General features: G+C 32.6%; 2 protein-coding genes across 6 annotated transcripts in view; one reads left to right on the top strand and one right to left on the bottom strand.

Annotated features, from left to right (window-relative positions):
* Nucleotides 1–1,745: 1,745 nt before the first annotated feature.
* On the bottom strand, nt 1,746–23,418 carry LOC130893102 (host cell factor 2). The gene is made up of 14 exons (XM_057798904.1): nt 22,975–23,418; nt 22,178–22,326; nt 20,402–21,106; nt 20,206–20,343; nt 19,729–19,930; nt 19,188–19,343; nt 18,909–19,130; nt 18,146–18,387; nt 17,796–18,000; nt 17,433–17,733; nt 16,709–17,366; nt 16,470–16,628; nt 16,162–16,354; nt 1,746–15,440 (listed from the first exon to the last, which is right to left on the bottom strand). The coding sequence occupies exons 1-14, from the start codon at nt 23,132–23,134 to the stop codon at nt 15,349–15,351; spliced, it is 3,582 nt and encodes a 1,193-aa protein (XP_057654887.1). The 5' UTR covers nt 23,135–23,418; the 3' UTR covers nt 1,746–15,348.
* A 180-nt stretch (nt 23,419–23,598) lies between these two features.
* The window catches only part of LOC130893009 (plasma membrane calcium-transporting ATPase 2), a 150,881-nt gene continuing 146,637 nt past the window's right edge, over nt 23,599–27,842 (top strand). For 3 of the 5 annotated variants that reach the window (XM_057798873.1, XM_057798806.1, XM_057798772.1), the window contains exon 1: nt 23,599–24,081. The gene's annotated coding sequence lies outside the window, so the exon portion shown is untranslated. The remainder of the gene's footprint in view (nt 24,082–27,842) is intronic. The other 2 variants (XM_057798830.1, XM_057798782.1) reach the window with 1 other exon arrangement.

Raw genomic sequence — 27,842 nt, 5'->3', positions numbered from 1 at the left:
GCGAATGGAAATGAAACAGCTGATAAGCGGGGGCAGACAAGCCCTTTATGGGACCCGAACCCTTCTGTGGTATCAGCTACAGAACAATGGAAAAGAAGGTAGATAGGAGCAAGCCAATTGTTGGGAGAACATACGGTGGCTGCAACAGGCAAAGACTCTTCTAGGAAACTATAACCGGAGTAGATCTACTGGAAGTATCAACCTATGTAAGAACAATCTACAGGAGTTCTATCGGGGCACTGTCGCCTCAACAAACACCTGAAGACGTTAGACCTAGCAGACAACATATTTTTTTGCACAGAGGACGAAACATTCTAGACTTTTTGAAAAAAGTGGGATTGATGGATCAGCAGTGAACACTGGGTTCTCCAGTATCGCAGCAGGAAAGTGTGACACAATAGATCCTTTAGGTCGCAGTGTAAACTAGACCCCAAATCTATATATAAATAATTTCAATTTATTGATCTAACTCTATTTTGCTTCTATTTTGCAATTTCAGCAGTCTTTCTAACAATTTTGAAAAAATAATTGGTTCCATTCATTTTTCAAGATATCCCGAAGATGTGAACTGTTTTCTGACTCCCCTGTCCAATTTGTCCTACAATTTTATCGGGTTGAGGACGGCCAAATAATTATTTTCAGTACATGCCTTTCCAAATCTTTAAAATACTCTTTGCGCTGCTTCCAGGAATGCTTGGAATCGTTGTCACGCTGGAAGATAAATTTTCTGCCGCTCAGAGGCTAAATTTTCTTTTATTTTTTATAACTTTCAATTTTTACCAGGTTTCCAGTCGTGTTTGCTCCAAAACATCCCCAAAACAATACCAAGCCTCCACCGTGTTTTATAGTCGGGATTAAGCATAGTTTTAACAACCCTTCTTCTTTTGACCTACGTATAAATACTCTGCTCTTAGACCTAAAAACCTCCTTTTCACTCATCACTCCATAACTCTTTTCCACTCTTCATGCGTCTAATTTCTATGTTCTTTCTCTTAATTTTATTTTGACATCTTAAAAGAGGTTTCTTCCAATCTCCTTTTCACTGTAGAAGTACTCAAAGGCACATCCCCAGATTTATTTGTCTGCGCTGTTATTTCTAGGCCCGAGAGTCGTCGATCACGTACACTGATCAATACAATACGTTTATCTTTAGCGGTTGTGGTTTTTTGAGGTTGCTCTCAACGTTTTCTATCGCCAAAGATTCTGGCGGATGGAAATTTTTTCACGTAGTATGTCGAAGATTCCCAATTCGGAAGCAATAGTACGGTTATTCTCACGTGGACTATGAAGACTTGTTATTAATTATAAAACTTTCAAGTCTGAATTTACCAGAACGAAATCAATTTGTATACGAACTTCACATAAAATGTCTTCGTCTGAAAAGTATAAGCCACACGTTCTTAGGTCTCACCGAAGAAATTATTAACAATTAATGAATAATAAACAAATCAACCGATCGACCCTCGCCTGACAATATGAAAGAGAAATTTGTTAAAGTACATTAATTTGAAATTTAATGAATTGATTTTGGGATGGACAAAATCTTTTAAACGGTAGGGTACGAGCTTTGCAGGTAGACAGGCTTATCTCCGTATTTGTTTTGTTAGTATTTGTAACTAAAATGGTACAATATAAAAATAATGTTGGCATTGTTGGCATCAGTCTCTTCTGAAGTCGGTGGTTAAAGCAGGTAGAAGGATGTCTGTAAAGGTGTGGAAAATTTTTAGGATTAATAAAAAACTATGTATACTTATGAGTTTATTGATAACATTACATAATGAATCAGGGCATAAATAAAAAAGATGAAAATATATCCAGCTGTAAAATTTTTATACTGCTTTCTTAGTGACAAAAGAAAAATTTATTCCAATAGAAATAAAAATTCATCATTTCATCATTATAGAAATAATTTAACGATATCAATTAAAAATACACATTTATATATACATTGTACAAGTTTTTTTAGTAATGTCTAAGTAAACTGTAACACGACCTAGATTTTCTCTTGATTTTATTTCAACTTGTAGGTCAATAAAATATTAAACAATCTCAACTAAAAACTAAACTGTAGAAAAATAGTACATTTAAAAAGAAACCTTGGTCACTCAAACACAAAAACAAAAAAGTTTCGCTATAATTGCAAATTTTTCACCAAAATAAGTGGGGCTAATGACCTGCCATACTTTTCCTGGTGGAAAAAATTAGTAGAGAAAGCACAATAATTAGAGAGCAAACCAAAGTTACGTTTATAATACGCAGAAGCTAAAATGAAAATGATTTAACAACCTTGCCAGAATAGTAACAGACTAACCACCAAAAATTTTATTTTGGATACTGAGATATAATAAGATGGAGCAAGAGGCCACAATGTCACTGGAAATATGGGACTTTCAAATTCATAATTGTGGAATAGTGAATAGAATAGGGCAGAGTGGAATCATCTATAAAAGGATTTCATCCTGCACCGAATGCATAATATAAATTTTGATTTTGATAAATCGGGAAATTAGATCCGAAAATTAGTTGGTTATTTCCTTCAGATGTGTCAGGTTCTGACGATATTTTTGTCTTATTACGGATTTTGTTGCCCTCTTTTATTTAGAGATACTCATCGGATTCCTTTAAATTGCTGAATTGGGGTTTGATATGTCTAGGTCTGTTATCGAGAGTGCGAATATTCGAGCAGTATACGCTGGTATGGCCCATATATTTTTCCCACCCCATCTCATACTCGCATTAGATTTCAGGATATAATCAGGATACACATGTAGTTTAGCTTGTCCATTGGTTGGAAAACGATGTTTATTGAGAAGAATTTGTGAATGCTTTTCAATCTGGTAGCTACGGATTTGGTACAACTACATAGTTCAAACCCAGTTTGGTTGCATTCCACTAAGCACTCATGACAATAACGTTCATGACCACCATCTTTCCCGTTCCACTTCCACACGAATGGCAAAATAGAAAAATGAGGCGAAAGCTTTAAGAGGTTATGTTGTAATTTGTAAGTTATTGAATTTCTTAGTGAACTGCTTAACCGATTAACATTAAAATATTTGGCGGTGCGTTACTAGAATGCCTCAAAAGTTCTTTTAATATCCAATACCGCATGAAATACTTATACAGATTCTCATGGTTGCAATCTGCGTTGCTTAAATTTTGAAAATTTCGCGTATTCTTTCAACCCCCACTTCGACCCATCTCTAGACAAGGGTCGTCGTGAACGTTAATCATGACCACAACGATCGTAGTCGCTTTGTGGAACGCCCAAAATAGTATTTCAGGCGCCGTGAACGCTCAGTGGAATGCACCAACTGTGTTATAACTGAAAAAATCAAACGTGTTTAGCCGATCGTGATCTATCTGGATAATATAAGTATCGGTAACGATGGAGAATGACGTTCACTGCGGCCGAGTTGTTATAATTTTTGGTTACGTGGTGTTTGTAAGTTAAGAACTATGATTGTTATTTAGTTATTAGTTTTACTTTCAGACAGTAAATCTATCCAATTTTGTCATAATGAAATCAATTTTCAATAAGTGTATATGGTTTTTTTTATTTTCAAATTATTTACGAAACGACGGCTCAGCTGAACGCCATTACCCCGTAGTGACTCATTATTTTATTGTTGTAGATATGCCAGGAAATCGGCAAAGGACCACCGCGAAAGCAGCTTGGACCGAAGGAAACCTTCTGTCTGCTAAAACTGCGATTGAAGGACGTATGTCCAAAAGAAGCTTTAATACAATATAACATTTCATTTAATACCTTGAGAGATCGACTAAAAAAATGAAAGCGAACAACCGAAGACTAGGTAGTAAGCCTGTTTTCACCCAACAGCAAAAAATGAAATAGCTATAAGTTGAGTTGCTGGGTTTGCTTTACTACAGACTTAATGTCGCAGATCTGCGTAAACTTGTTTAGAAGTATGCTGAGCTCAATAATATCAAAAACAATTTTGATCGAAGGATCTCGAGCTACGGGAATTTTCCGATTGAACCCGAATTTTTTACTGATCAAGATTTTCTGGTAGCGTCACTGATGGCACAAGTAATTATAGAAAATCAAGACCGAAATGTCCAGAAATTTGAAGTTGCGCTGTATGATGGTATGGACATAATTTCAGGACATACATCTCCTCTGGCAGGTCCATCAAATAAGGATAACCAAGAACTTGATCATAATCAAAAAACTACGGTATCCTTGGCTTCTATAGCAACGACACCAACTATAGCACCAACTTCTAAGCCAGGTCAAAGAAAGCGAAAACAACATTCTACAATTTTAGCTGCGACTTATATGAAAGTCCTTTTAGAGGACAAAGATTATAAAAAAACGGCGAAACTCAAGAAAACCGGTAAAGATGATAAATCAAAACCAAAGAAAGTTGATATAGAAAAGAAGAAGAAACAAAAATCTTAGAAGAGAAAAAATTTGACGAGAAAGTGGAGAGATTGGAGATGAAGATGATGAAATGCAAGTAGACGATGAAAATTATAAAAAATGTATTATTTGCGAGGAATTCGAAAAAAATAACGAGTTGTGGTATCACTACACCATCTGCGGACTGTAGGCTCACACTATTTATTCTGGGTGGGATTACCCCTAACCCTGAGCGGCATTACCCAAAGTTAGGGACGCTCAAACCTGTTTTTTTTAATGCTTCCCCACTACTAGTAGGTCAAAGATATAGGCTTTTGTTAAATTGTTGATTACTCGATAGTTTAAGACTTTGTTACGTTTCTTAATTTTGATTTTTAATATTTTTAAGTGAACACCATTTCTCCTCGTTAATCCACTTCACTTTTTTATCAAATGGATACAAAGTTTGATATCAGGTTATTACATTGTGATAATATTCGAGAAAACCATAAAATACCTGTCGAATTTTAGCAATCATATTTCAATCCTAATAAAAAATTTTTAGAACAAAAACTGTACAACGAAATATTCTTGGAAGACAATTTTGGAAATGTCAAAATTTGGAATAGTGAATATTTGGGAAAAATAAAAAAATAGCTACCTGTTGTGATCATAATAAGAGTCATCAATTTTATTGACTATTTGTTTAACTTGCAATTCAGCGATAAATTAATGGAATTAGAAGATAATATAAATTTCGGCAGCTAATTTAGTAATGGGAATGAATAAATTGACATAAATGATTCAATAGAAGCCAATTTTCAATAATCCTGCAAGTTTTGATTCGTCCAAGGTCTAATTTTTCTACATCTTTCATTTATTTGTTTCACCCTCAAAAATTTAAAGTAACTACAACCATTTTATGGATTTTCGAGTTATTCTTTATAAATGATTCGCTAGATTAAAGTTTATGTAATAATTAACTAAAAATTTAATAAACAAATGAAATTTGTGAAGTAATTAAAAATGAATTGTTTATTAATACATCTAGTGATGAATTTGTAAATATATCCAAAATATGATAATATACAACCAACAAGAAACCATCTTAACATAAGTGGCAACAAAATTGGTAACAACTTTACAATTACACAAAGGTAAGTACAAAACTTTTATATAATTATTTGAAAATTCTAATGGTCATTTTCAAAATAGCAATAGGAGTTGGAAATGTCAAAAAATGCTCTGTAGACATTAGGGTGAGTTAAAAAATTCAAATATTTTGTACTGATATAAAATTGGTTGTTAGACACCTTAGAAAAATTATCACCAAAATATGCCCTTAATTGTAAATTTCATAAAATGATCCTCCGCATCAGAAAAAATTAATACATCATCATTAATCTATTATAAAGAAAAATATTCTTGAAGAATTTTGTAGGAAATTTAATGTTCTACAAAAAAAAATAAAGCAACATATTTTTCGTGATATTTCTAATTTTTTCTTCCCAAACTGTTTGAGAAAAACTTATATAAACTGATTTTAATGTAGTCGGAAACGCTGTAAAGATTTTAATTTGTTATTTGAAACCAGTTTTCGACGCTTTCATTCGAAACGTGGTAATATAACATAAGTTTGTATAAATAAATTTGTTAAAAGTAAAAATGAGAAAAATCTCGAAAAATATGTTTTTTTATGTTTTTAATACATTTTTTTGTAGGGCATTATAAAAGATTGTGAAAGTCATATATTATTTTAGGTTGAACTTCAACTGCAAATAACTTTTAACCGAGTTGACTTAGCGAAAAACTATTTCAGACCTTTTTTGTAGGTCATTTAATTTCCTACAAAATATCTATTTTTTTTTACTACACAATAATTCGTTGAAATACATTAATATTCAGAACAAAAATTATGTAATTTAAATAGGAAACCAAAAATCACGATAAGACACTAATTAATGATATTAAAAGCTCAAACTTTACCAGAATTTTTTTTTCGTCATCTCGAAAGATATTTTCGTAGTAGCTTAAAAAGTTTTTTTAGCCCACCCTAATGTAGCCGAGAAAATCAAACGATCAATTCGCTTGTAGGTACTCAATTAAATTTTTCTATGAACTCTAAGTTTAAACATTTCATAATATTTATTTATTGTCGAATTATAAAGTTCATGAATAAAAAATAGTGAGGTTTAACTAATTTTCCAAGAAATTCTTCAAGAATATTTTTCTGTCCAATTTTTACTTGAGTAAGAAAAAAATAAAAAACTGCGATGTGGAAAATATTCCTATTAAAATGAAGATCTCATACTTGAAATTTTTGTAGCCTAGCAATTTTTTTCTTGTGACTTGTAAAAAAATATTTTTTGACCCACCCTAGTAACATAAAATTCGTTTTAAACCGTTTTTAGATACAACATTATAAAATTTAGCGCATTTAAAGTTAGAAGGTGGTCCAGAATTATGTACATACGTAATATGAAAAAAATATTTTAATTATAAATTTAAATTTTGGGCACATGGAAAACTATGATAATTGATTTCATGTCACCACCTACCTATCTCATACTAATTCAGGGTAAATTTGGAGAATTTTATCACATTTTCTATTATAGTAAAATACAAATACTTTCCAATTTAAATAAATCAAAATCTGGGAATATAACAGAATGTTTTATTGCTAAATCTAAAGATAATTTCTAGAAGTGATTAACAACCCTTTATAATCCTCCAAATTTATCCTAAAATGATCAAAATCGTTTGATTTGGAGAAAAAAGTTTCAATTCACTTTTTTAAAACAAAGTATACGTAAAGCATTATTTCTGATCTTACTATCAGTACATAATTCTGGAGTAGGATGGTTCGAAAAAAATATTTTGGGGTTTTAAAATCCCATTATTATTCAAAAGGTACAGTTTTTTACGTAGACTTCGGTAAAAATAATCTAAATTATCATCTTTAATTCGCGCATGTAGCTTAAAGTTTGAACAAAAAAATTAAATTAAAAATTTAAATTGCTTAAAATTCATTTCTAAATTTTTGTTTGTCCAATGGTAATAAGAAAACATTCTGTAACATATGTTCTTCAAAATATTAATGTTCTAATTTTTTTAAACGTCTTTATTTAGTTTGCCAACAATTCCTAAATATGTTTTAAATAGTGTTATACGCAATCTCGAGATTAAACATGGCCCCCCAATACAATGGTTCATTGGCTTTCTTCACACCAATGAACTTCCTTCAAGACATGTGTTTGAAAGTGTAGATGGGCCAACAAGCTTCTCAGGAAAAATTGGCAAACTTTTGGTGGACTGTGAAAAACGTTTAGATGCTGATTTTGAAATGATCACAGGTGAAGATATTACCGTATCCAAAACTGACTTAAGTAAGGACCAACAATACTTTTCGACCTTTATCAAGCAGTGAAAACAGGAGAGTGTCCTTCAGATGTCGCTGTTAAAGATCCTGGTCCCTTAGTTTCTCTAGGTGATTGACTTGTGCAAATAGGTTATAAATATCCGAATTGACACCTTCCGAGGAACTTAAGATGCTTGTCACATAAATTTTGCTGCTTCAGATTATATTGAACTTTATTGACTGGTCTCAGTGCAAACTTTCACCTCCTCTAGCATTGAACAGTGTGTCAAATAAGAGTTTAGAACAACTAATTTGTAACAAAGTTTAGCCTGAGTTAGAGCTGATGAAATTTCCTTGCAATACACAAAGTGCGGTAAGAATAGTGAAACTGGTAACACAGTTTTGTACAAAGGTTTCGGGGAAGGAACTACAAGATGGTTTCATAAAATCATCATTGCTCTCAAGATCAGTTATGCCATCGTTCAACTTCAAAAGGTAATCCAAACCAATGCCTCATGATTAGAATTCACCTTCAAGTTCTAATTACTGAGATACTATTTCAAACTGTAAATGTAAAATGTACATTGTGTATATACTACAAAACCCTCCCTACAATTGGATGGGCAGGGTAGAACTCGAAGTGCAGCTACCTCCTCGTAGTGAGTTCAGGGTAGTCATTTTTTGAAACGAGCTAAGAGCTGCACACAAATTTACTATCTTTTAATTAGAAAGAAAAACATATTCAACAATCCGGTCACGATAAAAAAGGTATGAAGAACAACATTTTGACCATGCCAAGGTATTTCAAATTAAATTTTAGTTTATCTATAAAATTTAGTTGAAATATCAAATTGATGGCTGATTTTGCACTATTTCAGGCCTAAGGATAATATAAAAAACATAAAACGATTATTTTTTATCGAACACCCATTACATATTGTAGTTCTATTGCAATTGGACAGAAAAAAAGGCGTAGATATATATTTTAGGCAAATTTAATTTTTTTTTCAATTTCAATCTTCTTTTCTACTTAAAGCTACATGAGCGTATTAAAGATGATAATTACGTAACAAGCTGCAACTTTTGAATGGTAATGGAATTTTTTCGAACCACCCTATTCTGTATAACTAAATAAGCACATAAATAACTATTCTAAATCTAAAGTCTTCAAAACATTAAGATAAAAACAAATGAAAACTCTGGTAATTGGAGTTGGTAAACAAAACGGTATATTTTGAGCATTTAGGATAAAAATTCAATTATTTGATCTTTTTTTTCCATTGGATTAATGAATTTAAAATTTTGGTAACAAATATAATCAATATTTTCAAAAAATTTGTTTCTTGGTCTAGTTTTATCCTTACTTAGACGTCGTAAGCACCTTAAATGTATTTATTACTGATTTCTACAAATGTTACAAAATCTTTCATCAAACAATACACACAAACGACCACCACATATCATTTGTTCAAATTTATTTAATTTTCTAACACAAAATATATTAAAATTGTATATTTTAGAATAACCGTGATAAAAATGATAAAAGGGCCAAAATATTTGAAACTTGTAGCCCGTTTTTGCAATACTAATTTACATTTAATAATTTTGTGTTTTACAAGAGTGTTGTACAGCTACTGCCAAATAATTTTAATAAAAATTTGTGCACGTAAAAAAATTTTATTTTATTTTAATTGAAATATAAGTTAACTTTTAAAAATATATAAAACTTTTATATACAAAGCTTTTATTTGAACTCTACAACGTTGAGCCTAAAATGTTCAATTTGATATGGAACTTAGAATTTTTCAACTGATAAATAAATTTTGAGTGAGAGGAAAACGTACAAATATTGCCATGAATTTATATAGTCATTACCATTATTCCACTAAATACCAAATGTGAAAATCAATTTCCACTTTCAATGACGAAACGTTTATTTTTCAATTGTATCCATGAGTTTTGTTCACTAGTTTCTCAATGGTGAAAAATTATAGTTATAGACACTATACAATATTATTTCATCATTATTGAATAGTTTCCGCTTTAAAAAATGTTCAATTTTAAATATTTATTGTACAACACAATAAAACAACTAATTATATATAAGAACCAATTTTATTAAAATTTCCATTAGCTTTTTCATTAGTGGGAATTGACAGATACCATATTTTTGAGCCTCTAAATGATATATAAGACGAAATGGCTATTAGACCAATACACAGTGTGGATACATACTGAACACATTACATCAACACTCACAATTACACGGTCTGATGCGCGTTTCGATAACCAAGTTATCGTCTTCAGAAACTGAAGGTAAACTAAAAACTAATTACTTGACTTACCTGTTTTAAACTGAATTTTCCCACCAGCAAGCCTCCCGCGAAAATTAATTCCAGCGAGAAAACCTCTTTGGCGGAAATCTGCACATTTATACTACTAAACTATAGAATGGGCTGTACAGAATTGACCCTTTGTCCCTATCAGTAAAGTTATTAGGTTTAAGTTTACCTTCACTCTCTGAAGACGATTATCGAAACGCAATTGTAATTGTAGTGTAAACAGTGTGTTCAGTATGGAATCTCCAACGATTCCAGAAATTCCAACTTAACAGTGTGGATACCACAGTGACATTATTTGTAATTTAAACTTATAAACATTTCAAAAATTATTATAGCAAAATGATTCACCAATAAAAATATGTAAATGTTATACTTTAATAATCCATATTCAAATAGTTATTGAATTTCAGTTTACATCTTGAATATAAAGAAATTTCAGCTTATAATCAGTAAATAACATTCGTTTTATTTACTGGAATGTTTATTTTATTATCAGTTCATAACACGGAATCCATATTTTGAAATAGTGCTTTGAAATCAAGTAGAAATTCCAGTTATTTACACATATATATGAATGAACGTAGTAAATTGGAATTTCTGGAACCGTTGGCGATATTGATACCGAACACTCGATAACTAAAATTACGCAATTTCTCACAATTACACTGTCTGGTCCGTCCGCTGGGTATGAAAAGCTCGAAAGACCAGACAGTGTAATTGAGTGAATAATGCCTTAAATATGAACATACAGATTCATCTGATGGCTAAAGACATTCAAAAATTCAAAAAAACTAAACAATATTACCATGTGATAACCACACTGTGTACCAACCACTATTCTTATTTTATCAAACATTTTTCTTTACAGATTAACTAGAATAGAAATAGGCGCAGAAATGAACGAAATCAGTAAACTATCAAATTACATGAATCATAAAATGCAAACGATTCACTACTGACGCTTGCACTATATTGTAAAATATGAAAAAAATCTTCAATGGAATAAAATAACAGAAAGCTCCAGTATAATAAAAATATAGCGGGTACAAGATTATATTTAAGGGGTAACACTACTGTAAAATGTCAATGTCTTTTTTTTAACTAAAATGGTAGGGAATTATGTTAAAAATGACGCCCTCGAATAATTTTTCGAAAAAAAGATTTTTCTCTCAGTTATGAGAATCGGGCGCTAGGTATATTGCACGATCGGGTGAACGCGGCGCGTCTATCGATTACCCCCCTCACCTATCCCTTAGCGACTATTTCTACTAGTAAATAGTAGACACGGCTAACTATGGGTGGCACTAGTGAGATAATGAACTGTCTTTGTGTTAGTGTAGCGTCAGTTTGACGCTAGTCGTCCCGTTTTCAAACTTTAAACGCGTTTTTCTCGAAATCAATTTTTCAACACTACCGCCACAATTATTCAGCCAATTTTGATCCACAACTTCTAGTTCTACCAAACTATGTAGGATTTTAATAATAAATTGAAAACTTTCTGTTTTATGACCTATTTTTCATTATTTTTTTTACGAAAAATTTTTTTTCGAACTTCCGCCATTTTCTTAAATTTTGATAGTTTTTGAAACCCCTACATAACTTCTCTTGCTTTGAGTTCAAACATTAAGAAAAGTCGGTTGTAGTGGAACTTCTCTGAAAATTCCTCTTATGCTTATAGCTCTATATTGACGCCATTTTGTTTTTGAACACTCTGTAAAAATTAATTTAATTACTTCAAAACATATTTAATGAAGTCATCTAATTAGATTTTGTATCTGATAAAGTTTTTTGAAAAAAAATTCCAAAAATGATCTTCAAAAATCAGGCTTACAGTCTTGTTACCCCTTAAAAATTTTACAAAAAAATGATTCACTCGCATTTCTTCATGCTAGATTGACTCCTACTTAACCAATTGTTAATGTCAATATCTAACGATCAGTAAAAAAATGGGGTACTACTGAATATTAAGTTCTAAATTTTCTTAACCCATTAGTGACCAAAGTTGCACGACAATTCAGAATTTTCTAGAAATAGAAAATTTTCAGTTTTAAGAAAAACGTTAAAAGGATGAAGGAAAAAAATCAACAGATAGTTTAGTCGACAGTATCATGTGACTCATAGTGAAAGAATTTATTTTGGGTAACTCTTTTTTTGTCAGTTACCTGCTTGATTTCATTATATAAAAAGAAAAGTTTTTTTCATCTAACAGAGCTATTATTCTCATATTTACGATTCCTTTCTTTTACTATGTTCAAAAAATTATGTTCAAATTTTGAAGCAACTAAAGTTGCTGCTTTTTTTTCAGGAAAAACTGAAAAACTTCGTATTTTGCTATATCTTTATTATATACAATCTGAATTGAATTTTACAACGAAAATGTGTGAAAAAAAAAGTATATTTTCGAAATTGAGAATATAACTTTTATCAACTTAACAAAAAAGTCATGTAGGAATAGGGACATTACGTGAAAATAAAGTAAATTATAAAAAACTACCTCTACATGATATAAACATTAATTTTCTTTAGAAGAATGGGGTAAATGTCAAATGATTTCCAACGGGAAATTGAATGTACCAATGAAATAACAATAATGTCGTTTCAGTTTTGATAATTGTGTGTAGGGCCCCAAAATCCGCGAATAGGTATTCTAAAAGAATCTATATTCAAATGACTCTAGTTCATATAGGAGGAATCGATTTGATCGACCAATTCATACCCACATATAGGTCATGAACCACACCTAGCTTATACAGGGAGATTTCAGCTTGGTTTGGATTGGTTAGATCAATTAATAGTGAAAAATGAAATTAAATATAATGAAATATTTCACTCCACCGGAAACGTTTTATTGGTACTATCAACTAAAAAAAATATAGATTTTTCACTTTAGGAGAAACACTTTCAGAATATATTAAAATAAATTTTAATTCAGACTGTAGATTTTTAAAAATAAATTTCAAGACTATTTGATATCATTATCCGATTTAAATCCTGAATTGTTTGGTAGTAATCACTCCTTAATTGATCAGAAGCAACTTTGGATGCTTGGACGTAACTCCATTGATGATGATTTATTTACTCAATACCATTTTGAAACAATATCAATTAAAAAAGATTTTGAAAAAAAAGTGTTGGGCATTAATGGGTTAATATAAGCACAGTTGTCTAACGAAAAAATTATTGGAATTTCTGAAACATTGATGATTTTTTCTATTATTGTACCAAGGATCACAATGACTGGTCATTAGAGCCTGGCATAGGTCGCTGTTTCCCGTCCAGCTCGAAGGATCAGATAATATAATTGTGAACTTTGATGTAGAATAAGAAATTTCAGAGTAAGATTCAACTATATTGATACCAAATAAGTGATACATACTAACAGAAATCCGTATATTGGAGAATACGTATTAAAATTTAATAATAACTTTATTTTACAGGTTGCACTGCTGCATTAGAGCGCTCTGTGTGTAAGTAGGAGTGAGCGGCTACTTGTTGAAAGTTACTCTGTTTCACCTGCCGTCAGCAGGGAGCTCTCCTTGATTGAGAAACAGCACATCATCACGTTTCATGCAAAGCTGTGCAAAAATTGCCGTGAATGTTTGAAATAAGTTTACGCAGACAATTCTCTGAAGGAACCAACCGTTAACAAGTGGTTAAAGAGGTTCCGGGAAGGCCGAAAATAGATGAAAGGAGGCTCGCCTAGGACGCCCTTCGACATAGAGTTCTAGTAAAAATGTTCGAATGCAAACTTGTGTTCTAAAAGACCGTAAATTGACAGTTGGGATGATAGTTGACGAGCTGTTAATCCCCGAAATAATCGTTCACGAAATTCTGACAAAAAATTTGGAATGAAAAACTTGTGTGCGAAAATCCTACTCCAGAGCAGAAAGCAAATATGGTTGAGATTCGTGTGACGATTGGTTCGAAGCAGAAGAAAGAGGGGACTTCCTCAACAGAGTCATCACTGGATACGAGTCTTGGTTTTACGAATTCGATGTGAAGCTCAAATCTCCCGGCCAGAGAGTGAACGGAAATTTTTACGTTGAATTTGTGAGATGTTTTAGAGCGCGTGTGGATCAAGTTCGACTGAACTTGGCACAAGGGGGCAGGTGAATCACGAAAATTCGCCCGCTCCCACGTCGCTCATTCAGTTTTTGAACCGCGACAGACCTCCCGCCTTATTCCCCCGATTTACCTCTTTGTGACTTCAAGTTTCCGAAATGCAAAATGGTACTTAGGTGACGACATTTGAAAGATGTGGAAGCCATCAAGGCAGAAACGACACCACAACTGAACAGCATCAAAACTGAAAAGACTTTCAACAATATAATAAACTGCGTTGGCAGAAGTACATCTTGTCTCAGAGAGAGTATTTTGAAGGATACCATATTGTAATATCTGTTTAATTATTAATATAAAGTTATTATTCAACTTCAATTTTAGAGCAAACATCGTATATACGTATATCCGTTTATATGCTTACTATTCAGATTCCGTTGTACTGTTACTTCAATAAAATACATCCTAACCGGGGAGAAAGGCATGTAATGTAAATGAAAAGTTAAAAAGTTTGAGACCGACGGTGAACATATAAAAATACCTTCAGAAGGTACAATAATACAACGTAATAGACTATACCGATTTGTAAGAATCGATTGCACTGTGATTAATAAAATAAATGAAGGACTCAATGTTATTTATAAATATATCAAAATTTCCACAATCAAAATATCGAAATTATCGATTATGCTTTGCAAGTTTTCCCCAAAACCTTTTCTGATATTTACCATCGTTATGACCATATCAAAATGATTTAGTGGATAAATATTTTTCAATGGAGTTGTAAAAATTATTTATTCATCATAAAGTGTCTGTATAAAGTTTGTATATTAAAAAAATGAAATATTAAAACGATTCTATAGGTACGGATGAGGATTGAACAAGCAGATTAAATACATTTAAAAAAATAACACAAGCTTGTAAAGTTGCCATAAATGGATTTGTAGAAATAGAAAATACTATACAAAATCATATTAAAATAATAAACAATTTCTCGGAAATTACATTCAATAAAATTAAAAGCTTTGAATGAAATTATACTTTTTTCTGGTGGAATGAATCGCTCAAAGTTGTAAAACACTCGTAAATGTTAATAGTAAATTTTACACCCAACTAGAGACTTTTTCGATTCCAACCTTAAACTTTCGTCAAGTTAATCAACAAATAAATTTTCCATTTGACTCAACACTAAGCATCATTTACGTATCACACTTGTCCCTATATTTTTACATTTCATCTTTATCATATTTAATTTTTTTAACACTTTGTTGTTGTGATTCGGGTAGACGTTTTGTGGCCTTGTTGGTTGATTGAGGATCTGAAACAATAGGATTATAAATATTTCACAAAAAAAATATTCAATAACTTTAGTCCAATATTCATAAATATACAGTTACACATCCACTCTCATGGATCTAATATGCAGAAGCCAATCGCGACTGAAGAAAAACTTGCAATTTTCCTCTAGTAACTTTCATAAAAAATTAAGGAAAGACTTGCTAGTTACCCACACGTGTGGAGCAGGAAACTGTGTCTGAACTACAACAGGACACGTCTGTGAGCTCACGCGTGTCGTGTCTTGAAGATTACAAAACTATGTGCTGTGCTGCATCACCTCACATATGCTATATGTGTCCCAATTTGCGCCTTGCCTTTAATTGGTTAACGATTCTATATTGATATTCATAGATTTCACATATTCTAATGTACAAAGTTTGGCTATTAAATAACGAGACTGGTGATATAAAACATTTTGTTCCATATTATGTATATTTATTTAAAGCATATCTTCTATTGTTCTTGTTTCAATAAATTATACATTTTAGTTGCAGTTTCGTGCGAAATTACACAATAATTAATTGTGTTGCTTTTATACGGCAAAACAAAAAACAGTCTCTATATATATATATATATATATATATATATATATATTTCATTCTCTACACTTGTAGGTATGAATCGTTCTGCATTTTTCTTTGTAATACATGATGAATATCAGTATTTACAGGAAACAGTATAAACAATTGAAATAAACTTACCTTGTAACCACCTAACCTGAGTGGCAGGTCCATATCCTTTGTCATTTTTAGCAGCAATACGAAAAATGATTGCAGCCTTGGTCGTTGTGTCCAAGTGGGCGGCAGATAGGGAAGTGTTACTCACAACACACTGATTGCTTGGCCCACAATACACTCTTACAAATGCTAATTGACCAGGAGGATTTCCCTTATCCTGTAACATTATTTTAAAACTTATTGAAATAAAATCAATTAACGTCACAGATGTCATATTTTGAAAATAAATTTATTCAAAATTCATTCAAATCATTCAATTCACTAACTCTTACCTTTCCTCGCACAGCCAAATAGACAGAATATTCAAGAATTTCTCCTTGATTGGCACTTGGTGGTTCCCAAGAAAGATGAGCGCCATCTCCGGACTTGGCGATTTTGATTGCAGAGGGTGCCCCTGGGAAACCAGGTAGACATGTCTTAAACGCGGATACCTAAAATTAAATTAGACAATATATCTTCACGGCAACAGTATTGTGAATCATCTTAATGAAATTAAAAAAAAAAAACTTACCTCACTCCATTCGCCTCGACCAACGGAGTTGATTCCAGCCACTCTGAATTTGTAAGCAGTCCCTGGTTCCAAATTGATCGATGGATAGTTAAGAGTTTCAGGTAAATTGTCTAATGACAGATCAGCAGTATTGTCGTTTAATAAAAAGTAACTTTGTACATCACAACTACTTCCTTTAATAAAACCAACAGTATACCAAGTGTCTTTAGCGGGAAGCTCAGGGTCATTCACATTATTATTTTCAGTCTTTTTAATTTCTTTAGAATGATCCAAAGCAGCCGAAGCTAATGCAGCTAAAGGATCTTCACTTGGAGTATCTTCTTTTTTTAGTTCTTCAGGCGTTTCTTCAGGTTTTAAAATGTTTGATTCAGAAGTGGACTCTAATCCACTATCAGCTTCCATTTTTGATGATTCTGAATTTGTATCGTTGTTCTCCATGTTTTCTTCAGAACTGATATCAGGGTCTTCATTTTTTTCATCTGTTAAATCTGGTTTACCTTCCACATCACAGTCCATTTTTTCACGCTCCTCTGTTTCGGCTTGTTTCAGTGCTCCATTGACAGCAGCTTCTGTAGAATCAGCTTCTGCTGTAGTTGTGGAAGGTTTCATTTCATTATCTAATTCATCTTTACTACCACCATATAATCCTAGCCGATACCTAAAACAACAATAAGTAGAATTCTCTGTAATCCAAGCGTGTTTTCACTAAAAAGAAGCTACTCACCTAAATCCTTTAGGAGGTCTCTGTATTTTTGAACCACCTTTTAGTCCAAGTTTTGGCATAATGAAACCACCTCCCAAAAGTCCTGCTGTGGTTTCCATTGGTGTTACAGAAATGGGATCTTGTGAATTGCCTGCCTCATCAGATAAATCAATTGATGACTTATCAGTGCTTTCAGTTTCATTTCCATCTGTCGTTTTTATGGACCCAAGTTTTTCTGGCTCTGGATCTATAAGACCCGCCTCTGCTGCTAAAGCCGCTAAGGCAGCATCTGTTGTAGCTGGACCGTCGAATGACGTTGAGGCTATCACAGCAAGACATATTTAAAATGTTTATTCCTTCTAATAACCTGGTTAATATACTTACCTATGGTAGCAGTGGGTTGTTTGGGTCTTGATACAACCATCAATTTAGGTTGTTCTACACTATTTGATTGATTAATTGTTGAACTGATAGGTAATCGCACTATCTTGCTCACACCAGCTTGATTAGGTTGCACCAATGTCAAGGTTTTGTTACCCCCAGTAGCCATTTGAACTGTAACTTGCTTGCCTCCAATCATTACCTGTTTCTATAAAAGGTACTAAATGTCAGAAAGAAAGGAAACTAATTAAAGTAGCAAGTATAATGTTTTTCATACAGAGTGTATATATATCATCTGCAATTATACACTTGCGTGTCTTCATAAACAAGTATTACTTTATTTTTAAACTTACTGTATTTTTAGAAAGTGTAACTGTCTTTGGAGATCCTACAACTTGCATGGGCATAGAAATAGTTATAGGTTTTCCACCAATTTTAACACCCTGTAGGCTGGTTAGAGATGAAGCAGTAACAACTGGTTGAGCGTTAATAGAAGTAGTTTTTACATTACCTAAATTAACTGCTTGGGCATTGGTAAACGTTTGTATATTTTTTAAACCAGCATTAGAGCTAACTACCAATACTTGCTGGTTACCTAGAAATATTTATTATAAGAAACACCAAATATATCATTTGCATATTTATATAACATATTAGCTGCTTTTCATTCACATCGAAACTCAGATTATTCTCACTTGTGATGTAACTAAGTTCAATTGCACGTTCCTTTTCAGTGAGACTTAACTAGTTTTTACAAGCAACCTGCACGAGCTTGAGACCACGTGCTTTAGTGAGTTTTGTGAACTCAGATTAAAAGTGAGGTTAAAGACATTCCATAGTCAAATCTTGACATCAAAATAAGCAAATAAGTACAGAATACTAAATTATTGAAAACAATCATTGATGTAAATAATCTTATAAATAGTATTATATTAGTAATGTCATTACTTTCGCTGCGAGTAGCATACGGTTGGATCCCCAATGTTAATGGTGAATTTTATGTGGTTATTGAGAATATTAACTCATATTTCGTGTCTCAGTTCACTTGAATGTAAATGGAAAGCAGCTATTATCAGATTCGATAAGAAAATGGCCGCCACCAAAGTCAAACTTTACCTATTGTTGGAATTTGTCCTGCAGCTCCTTTTGAAAGAACCAATTTTCCAGTTGTTTTATTCATTTGCAACATATTTGAAGGAATAGTTTTTAGAGTTGTGAGCACTTTGTTGGCTGGATTACTGGGAACAATTTTCACAATAGTGTTTTTAGGTTGCTGAGGTAAGACAGTTTTACCTTGTACAATATTACCCCCTTTTGGCAAAGTTGCCAATGTCATACCTATTAAAAAAAGTAGTTAACAAAACCGTACTTTAACAAATTTTTAAGAAATTTTACCTGTGCTAGTTTTAACCAAAGTGACAACTTGTTGCTGAACACCAGCTTTTTGTATAATATTTCCACCCTGTTTTACGATCAACTGTTTTCCGGCTACCTGCGGGCTTGTTTGACGAATTATAGTACCAGCAGTATTTTGAATCTTAACTGGAGGTCCTATAAACAAATAACCAATTAGTTTCGGCGTTGATATTCCATAATTCTTAATTAAATCAAAAGTCTATTATTGTAGCGGAAAATACTATTTCAATATTGTGAACTTCTTGATTAGATTTAATTTAAACTCACCCATCAATTAATAACATACTATTCAATATCACTACATCAACAATCACATTTATACTGTCTTCAGATATCGAAGGTAACTAAGTAGGTTTGTCTCTCTAAAAATGATAACTTGGTTATCAGAAAGTTCATTTGACAGTATCATTGCCAATGTTGGTGTAGTGGTAATAAACAGTAGATTTACTATAAATTAGTCATCTGTTATTACTCTACACTCAGGTAGAAGGACCGTTTACAATAATTTTTGTATGCTCACCTTTTGCAAGTGGTGAAACATTTTTTGGTGAAAGTATTTGGTTGACTACTGGAGCTGTTTTCACAATTGTGGGTGTAGGTGGATTGCTTGAAGACGTGTTCACTAGAGGCGAAAATGTTTGGTTGGTACTTGCTAGAGAAGATGCTGGTGGAAGCTTTGGAGTAGAAGAGGACTGAGGTGGAGGTAAATCATATTTTTGAATCTAGAAAAAAATATTTCACTTATCTAATCAAGTATTACATGTTACAGCATCTTTTATTCTATGATCTACAAACAAAAGAAGTCTTATTTAAGCATATTGAATCATAGAAAAATCGTCAAATTGAAATTCTGAAAATTTTTGTCGAGATTACACAGCATTCTTTATTGAATAGAAAAAAAAATGCATAATTAATCATATTTATCATCTACAGTCTTGGTTTGAGGGGAAATATGAGTAAGCTATTGATCACAATAAAAAATATGAAATCAAATTACCTGTAAAATGTAATGCTGAACTGAGGGAGAGCCTGTCCAGTTAACTTCAAGACTATGGGTTCCTGCTTTAACCAATGCTACTCTAGTAGGTGCTGGAGGAACATCTACTTCGAGGTACCACAAATCTTTGCAGCATACCTAGATAAAAAACAATAATTGTAAAACAATGACTTCCTTCATTATGAGATCTTGTTACTTGATTTTTCCATGCTTTTCGGTATCCATCTCGGCCTGACCAAATGTAGAGTCTAGTGCTAATCCCTACTGCACAATGACCTGCTCTGGCACATGGTAAGTTAGCTTCCGATTCGACTTGAATATCCAGTTCATCCCAATTCATTGTTTCTAAATTTAAACAAGCCATTGTGCTTGTGCACTGCCATTCTTTTTCATTAGTAGCAGTTTTTACTTCATCTGCTACAAGTGGAACCCAACCTCCAAAAACAAACATCCTATGACCAATTAGAGTAGATGTGTGCAAAGATCTTGGAAGAGGAGTTATTCCAGATACTTGTGGCTTCACCCAAGTCATCGTTTCTGTATCTAGAATCCACAAGTCTCCTAATCTACATCCACTCATACCGCCATAAATAACTAAAAATGAACGTCCCTTCTTTTTATCAATATAAGCCACTCCAGTGTGAGATTCTCTAGGAGGAGGAGCTGGCCCATTTGTCTGAGGGATATCCCATTGCACAGGATTACTGCGAATATCTAATGTATAAAGATCATTCAAGTATCTGGGAACATTGTTTTTGGGGTCAGCACTGTCATTAGCCAAACCACCAAACAGGTACACTTTTGAATTTACTAAAGTAAAACTGTGCCCCAATCTTGGACAAGGAGGAGGTCCCAGTTTTGGTTGCTTTGGCTTCAATTTTTTCCATTCCCATTTGGAAGCCTATAATATAACACAGACTAATCAATATATATTTATTATACACACATATTTGTAAAGTACTTCAACACCAATTTAAAAGAATACTGCTAATATAATCATTTTTAGTCTTTAGCATCTATTTCAACCAATTATACCCAAACAAATTAATCTTTATGCATTTCTTACTTAATTATGAGCTTCTTTAATTATATTTGTACTTCACCTCATAGATGTAAAATTTCCTATTTACCCTAATGGTCATAAATTATAAAATCGGTGCAAAATATGTCTGACAATATTTGGCCAATAAAAAAAGTATTTCAAAAAATTTTTCTCGGATGAAAGCTGTGGTCACCTAGCCAGTAATTTTTTCAAAATTGCCTTGGTTATCCCACCATTTGAAGATTCAGCTGATTGCATAACCATTCGATTGGGTTAAAATTAAGAAATGATGTTAATTAGCTGAAAAATAAATGCTAAACAGTACCTAAACAGCCTTGCAGTTTCTCTGAAAAATTCATATCACCAAGGCTACCCCAAATAGTCCCTTTTTTCTGTTTATATGATGTCACAGTACATGCTTCACACACCCCAAAAGTGGAAATTTAGGCCTGCCGAATAGGTCTATCTATCTCATTGATTATCTGGCTCCTGTCAATAGCTACCCCTAGTATATTATCTTTTCAGCAATGCATTGATGGTATACTCATGTGTTGAACAAGCATGAATTTTCTTCAGAATATGTTAAATCTTTGCTTCGCAACCAACTGGGTCAAAAGATTTTACTTCCCACCCAATCGGGTTGGTTTGATTGTTGGTTATTTTAGTATTCTCACTAGTGAATATTTTTCATAATATTGCACATATTGTAGGTATCGCTTACTTTACAGAATACATTAATTAGGTTGCTGCTGAAAAATATGAGTTCCACTTGTTTTAGCTATGAACATTGGCAGTGGAAAGATAAAGTACATATGGCCAAATGTATTTTCAAATTCAATTCTTACAACATGAATTTATATATTATAATAAAGAAATTTCAGTCAAGTTCTGAAATTAAATCAACAAAAATTAGTGATATATAAAAGTTACCTGCAATTCATACAGTTCATTACTATATTTTCCATATTCTACCATTCCTCCGAAAACCAAGAGCCTAGTTCCATCAACTACAAAACCATATGCAGCACATCCTGGGGGTACATCCCCTTTTGTTACAGGAACAAACCATTGATTTGTTGCTATAAATAAAAAAATATCTCGATGATTTTGTTGTTTTCAACCTTATTAAGGAAGTAAATTCATGTACCTAATACATTCTTATGCTATTCATGGAGTAATAAAAACATGCTTGAAATGTAAGCATGTTATCAAAATTGATAGTACTAGACATTCTTTTTGTAGATAAGAAATATTTAATAAATAGCAAACAAATATTTGATTTCCGAAATATAAAAATAGAATTATTAACATTAAATAACGAGAAAATAATAAAAAGGTAAGGTTGGAATTTCAAACATATAAAATTTTATACAAGGAGATATTTATTATGACGAGAGGAGTAACATAAAACATTGTTTTAATATTATATCCACTGATTATACATATCAGTGAAAAAATATGGGAAAATATTCCTGTTTTTTTTAACAACATATTCCTATGTGTACGCTTTCCGCCATATTGAATGCTGGGCTAAACAAACCAACAATGCCAGTGACATTTGTGTAGTTTACACTACTTTTTTTAATAAAATGTTATACTAGATATTTATTTTGCCAATATAATTAATTAAATTCAATGCAATATTTTGGATTAGTTAGTTACACAAAAATAATAAAACAACCCGCGCCATATTTACTCCAGAGAAGCTTCAAACTTCATTCTATTACCTGTGTTATAAACATGAAGTTCATCAACTATTCCTTCATTACCGCCCCCGAAGACTACCATTAAGTCTTTAATTGCAACTGCACGATGTCCATGTCTTGGACGGGGCTGAGGTCCAGTAGGATTCGCCACCAATTTCCACTGTAACGCCTTACCCGCCATTACGTGATCACATTGCACTATACTTCAACATCTATAAAGGTAAGCCAATGGAATTTGATACAGTCAAATTCAGACTTTTTTCCAAATTTTTGGTAGAAAACTTAATATTAATGCACTGTTATCACTACCCATCAAACAAACTAAGTTTGTAAACTGTTTTTAGACGAAAGTTTTGAAATCTCATAAAATAACTTCATCCGTCAAGCGGCAAAACGTTTCACAAATGATTTTATTCACAGTCGGCAAAAGCACTTTCAACTATCCATTTTACAGACTTTCCATCTGTTTATACTTGTGCAAAGCTTAGTCGAAATGAAAAAAGACTAATACAGTTTCCATGGATTTATTGTATAAGATTCAAGTATTACGTAATAGATGGCAGCATACATACTAATTTGCATTTAGTATACAATTTTAAAATAGATTGTATTTTAGGAATGTGATTACAATTATTAATACATTAGTACTTACATTAATATATGCGAAATGTATTTATATATACAATAATAAAAAGTTTATCAAACGGGATATAATAATTTTGAAATTGCTATTGAGCTCATTTTAAATGCGTAATATCTCAGTTTCTGCAACATTCAGTGCACTATCACTGTAATTTAATGTTTTAGTAAACATTAAAAACCAATTGGAAAATTTTATGAAAAGGGCACATTTTTCAATTGTCATTAGGAAAACTTGTAAGGTGGTGCCTCTAGTGACGGAAAGCTCAAGTATTTGCTAGTGTTGAGCAACCAGAGAGGGTCGGTGTGTTGCGAGTTGCGAAGTGAGTTGAGTTTGTGTGCGTGTAGTGATTGGGTGCGTTATAGGGCGCCTAGCTACATTTATTTCGTTCGTGCGACCAATGTTAACCTGACCTCCACGACTATTCGACGGGATTGCGACGGGTTCTGGGGCGACCGCTATCGCAAACATATTGGACCAGCCACAAAGTGAGTATTGTTTCCATGTAGTGTAGAGTAGCAAATCCTATTTTGGCTCTTTTATGTTGATGTTCACTCTTGTCATGACGTCTTTGGAATTGGGTCAGGCTAAGCCATAGGTTGAAAAATCACTAATCTTGATCCTATCTATATATTCCTTCCATTTTATGAATATGCAATGTAATTAGGATTATAATAGAAAAATCCAGTCGTTTCAGTTAAATAGTTTCGATATTTTTTGCTTATAGATGGTCATGATGACGTCATGTTGTTTGTTAAGAGTAACTATAGTAAATAATAGTTATCAAATTTCTCCGACTGTATTGTCGTATATAGCACGTGTTTTTTTTAGCCTTAATGTTGTCATTACTATCATCTATCTAACTATCTTTCCTCTTATTTGATAGTAAAATTGATAATCGATGTTGTCAGATTTCCTCAATTACCGTCTCAAATATCCTAGAAATAAAAAATGCTAATGCTCACAAATTGTTCGATATTGAATTTTGAATCATTTGCAACATCCTCCGCATCAATTATGATATTCAGTTTTTTGATAATTAAAAAAAATTATAATATATTAAAGCCATTAAATTCGATAAAAACTATATTAGTATTCAGTTATCTAATTGAGATGGAAATAGTTTAAAGTACATATATTTTTAATATAATGTTAGCTAAATTTTTAAATTGAGCAGCGTAAAGGAATATCGATCGCAAAAACAAACACTTAACGTAAGAAGTCCAAGAAAATAGTGGTTATTCGCGATTTTGGGGAATTTTATGAGTGTATGGCAACATAGGCCACGCGATCGATAGTGGTATAACGTCAAAATGTCTCAGGTATAGCCCATGGCCCAGTTGATTTCACATTTGCACGAAGCTAGAGTGGAAGTAAAAATTCTGTCCGTAACTGTGACGTCATAAGCTTCCACGAGGTTCTTTATAAATAACATCTCATCGTACTTCAACTACGTTGGAATTTGTCTAGGCTATGTATGACATCACTGCAGTTGTTTCCACTAACATCATTGCTCATCACATCAATGTTACTAGCTACATAATTAAATGAAACAGTTTGATGGTTTTATTAGAGGTTCGCGTAAACTATTTGCATATTCGGCCACACAGATAGAAAACAGAAATGCTTTTTTATTTAATATTTTGACATTCCTAAACTCTGTTATAACATAATATTTCGTTTATCTTTAATAAATCCTCCTTTATAAAAGCGATTAATTTTCTCACAATAAATGGCCTTTTAATATTGAAAGGAATTGGATACTCACATATGATATTTTTGTTACGTAATAAGCAAAACTCTAATTAATCCTATTACGACGATAAACTTTTATTACCATATATTCAATTATCATAATTTATAAAATGGAATATTAGTGTGTCCTTACTGCGGACCTGCCAAATAAATTTATAAGGTTCAGAGGAAAGCAGTTGATCGAATTAGAGGCTTAATAAATGTTCATACATTGTAACAACAATGACAGGTTATTGTCAGGATTAGTGCGGTTACTTTGGAAGAACGGCGTTACATGTCAGACAACTCACCATATTATGAAAGGAGCTTTATTTGGAAAATCAATTAAGCAAAATCCGAGTTTTTCAACTCAGGATTAAGATTGTAAATCAGTTTATTAGAGATAGGAATCGAGCCTTTTCAATAAAACAACTTAATCATTTTTCTTGACACATATCAAAAACTTGACATTGACAATTTGAATATGTTAGTTGCGTTCGGTAATGTTGTTCGCGGAACAGAATGAGCAGACTTATATCACGTGATCATACGTTGTACAGATTGATCGTTGTAATAGCCGAAAAGTAAACGATTAACGAAAAAAACTTAATCTACAATAAGTCAGTTATTCAGAAAAGTAACTAGTAAAGTATGGAATTTGATGAGAGTACATAAATGAACATTTTAAATACTTATTACTGCTGTATAGAGAACCAATTCGTACCGAAGCTGGTTAACAATTCGTGACATCTAGATGTGGTATTATACTCAGTCAGTCCTTACTCAACAACCCCAAAATCCCAAACGCATTACCCAAAACACCCCTAAACTCCAAACATTCCCTAGAACCCCTCAACAACAACCTCGTACTTCCTCCTAACAACCCTCATTCCAAACTCTCAATTTGAGGAATCTTTCTCAAAAATACACAAGACGCAAGAGCTTTTGAGGGGACAAAGCAAATCCCAACGGTACCTCCCTCCTAAAAATTCTTCCACGTTTCATCCCGAAACGTTGGCGAGGAAAATCTGTTACGCTATTAGCGACGAGACAATCGTCGTTATCCCCATAAATTCTTCTCAACGTGTCAAACGATCCCCATCTAAACCCAGAAAACCTAGTCTGTAAGAATGTAAACCATTCCTACTCCGACCAGAAATATTTAGAAACCCTTCCACCCTAAAATTCCCCGTTCTCAAATCCTGGAGGATCATTGCCAGGTCAACCAACAAACCAACATCAATGTTTCGGATAATAACAGATTCCGAAACAGCCTACCACCACGCCCTTACACACAAAAGTCTGTGCGAAGTTAGTGCCAAAACATTTTACTCCTGACCAAAAGTATTCGGCCAGTAAGCACACGTTAGTGCTCGAACACCCGCCGTACTCACCAGATTTGGCACCGTGCGACTTTTTTGTTTCCGAAGATAAAATCTGCTTTATAAGGGACCCGATTTGAGTCGATGGAAGCGCTAAAACAGAGCTCCTAAAGGCCTTCACCAAAGAAGACTTCCAGCACTGTTTTGATTGATGCAAAAAACGTATGGAAAGGTGTGTGACGAGGAGAGGGGAGTATATTGAAGGGTAGCATTCGAATGTAGAAGAATTTTTATAATAAAACCCTTTTTCGTAACTAGTCTCGTTATTTAATACCTATATCTTGTATATGAGACCAAGACCTCATAGACCGCACTACGTACCACTTGACAAAACCCTTTTCAGATCAAAATTTAAAACTGAAAGTCAAATAACGTGTCAGTTTCATGAAGTTTTATCTACTTCGGTTGTTTTTATTTTTATTCTATTATTAAAAATACTTGTATTGTTGATAACTTAGTTCCTTCCTATTTTGATCGATTAATGAATGTTTTTTAAGTTGAATTTCGATACGGCACTGTACAAAGTCATTTACAATTGTAGGGTCAATTGCAAAACAAATAAATAGTGTTATATAAAATGAATGATTGATAATATCACACTTATACATACATAAATGTGGTAATTCACCTGTTAAGTTGTTTTAGTTTTTTTATTTTTCTATTTGACTTTGAAGAAACAGGTCTAGCTGCCGTGGCCGGTACATTAACATATTGCATCGGGTTAAAAACACATTTTGAGGAACAATTATTCCATTGTATGATAATCAAATAATTGAAAACATTTTTAAAGTTTTATCATCGGCAACTTCGTACCTCTTAAAACAATGACGGCAAAGTTTGATAGTATTGTTTAGGTATAAGATGTTTTCACCAATCGGATCGTGTAGCTCTTATTTGATAATCAGAAACAATTTATTTTATTCTCTGAAATCTAAACTATTATAAGGGTTATGACGCAAACAAGAATATTTCTAATTTTGATTAATCTTTTTTTATATTATAACAAAACAAATTCTTTCAAATACGAGTATTATAGTTCATCCAATATCAATTGCAGAAGACAGTTATGGATCAATCATTATTTCATAAATACGCACGGCATTCATACCAAATTAAGGAATGAAAAATAATGT

This window comes from Diorhabda carinulata, chromosome 1 (assembly GCF_026250575.1).
Source record: "Diorhabda carinulata isolate Delta chromosome 1, icDioCari1.1, whole genome shotgun sequence".
Classification (NCBI taxonomy): Eukaryota; Metazoa; Arthropoda; class Insecta; order Coleoptera; family Chrysomelidae; genus Diorhabda; species Diorhabda carinulata.
Note: the sequence above shows the minus strand (reverse complement) of the source record. Positions and strands in the feature narration are given on the sequence as shown.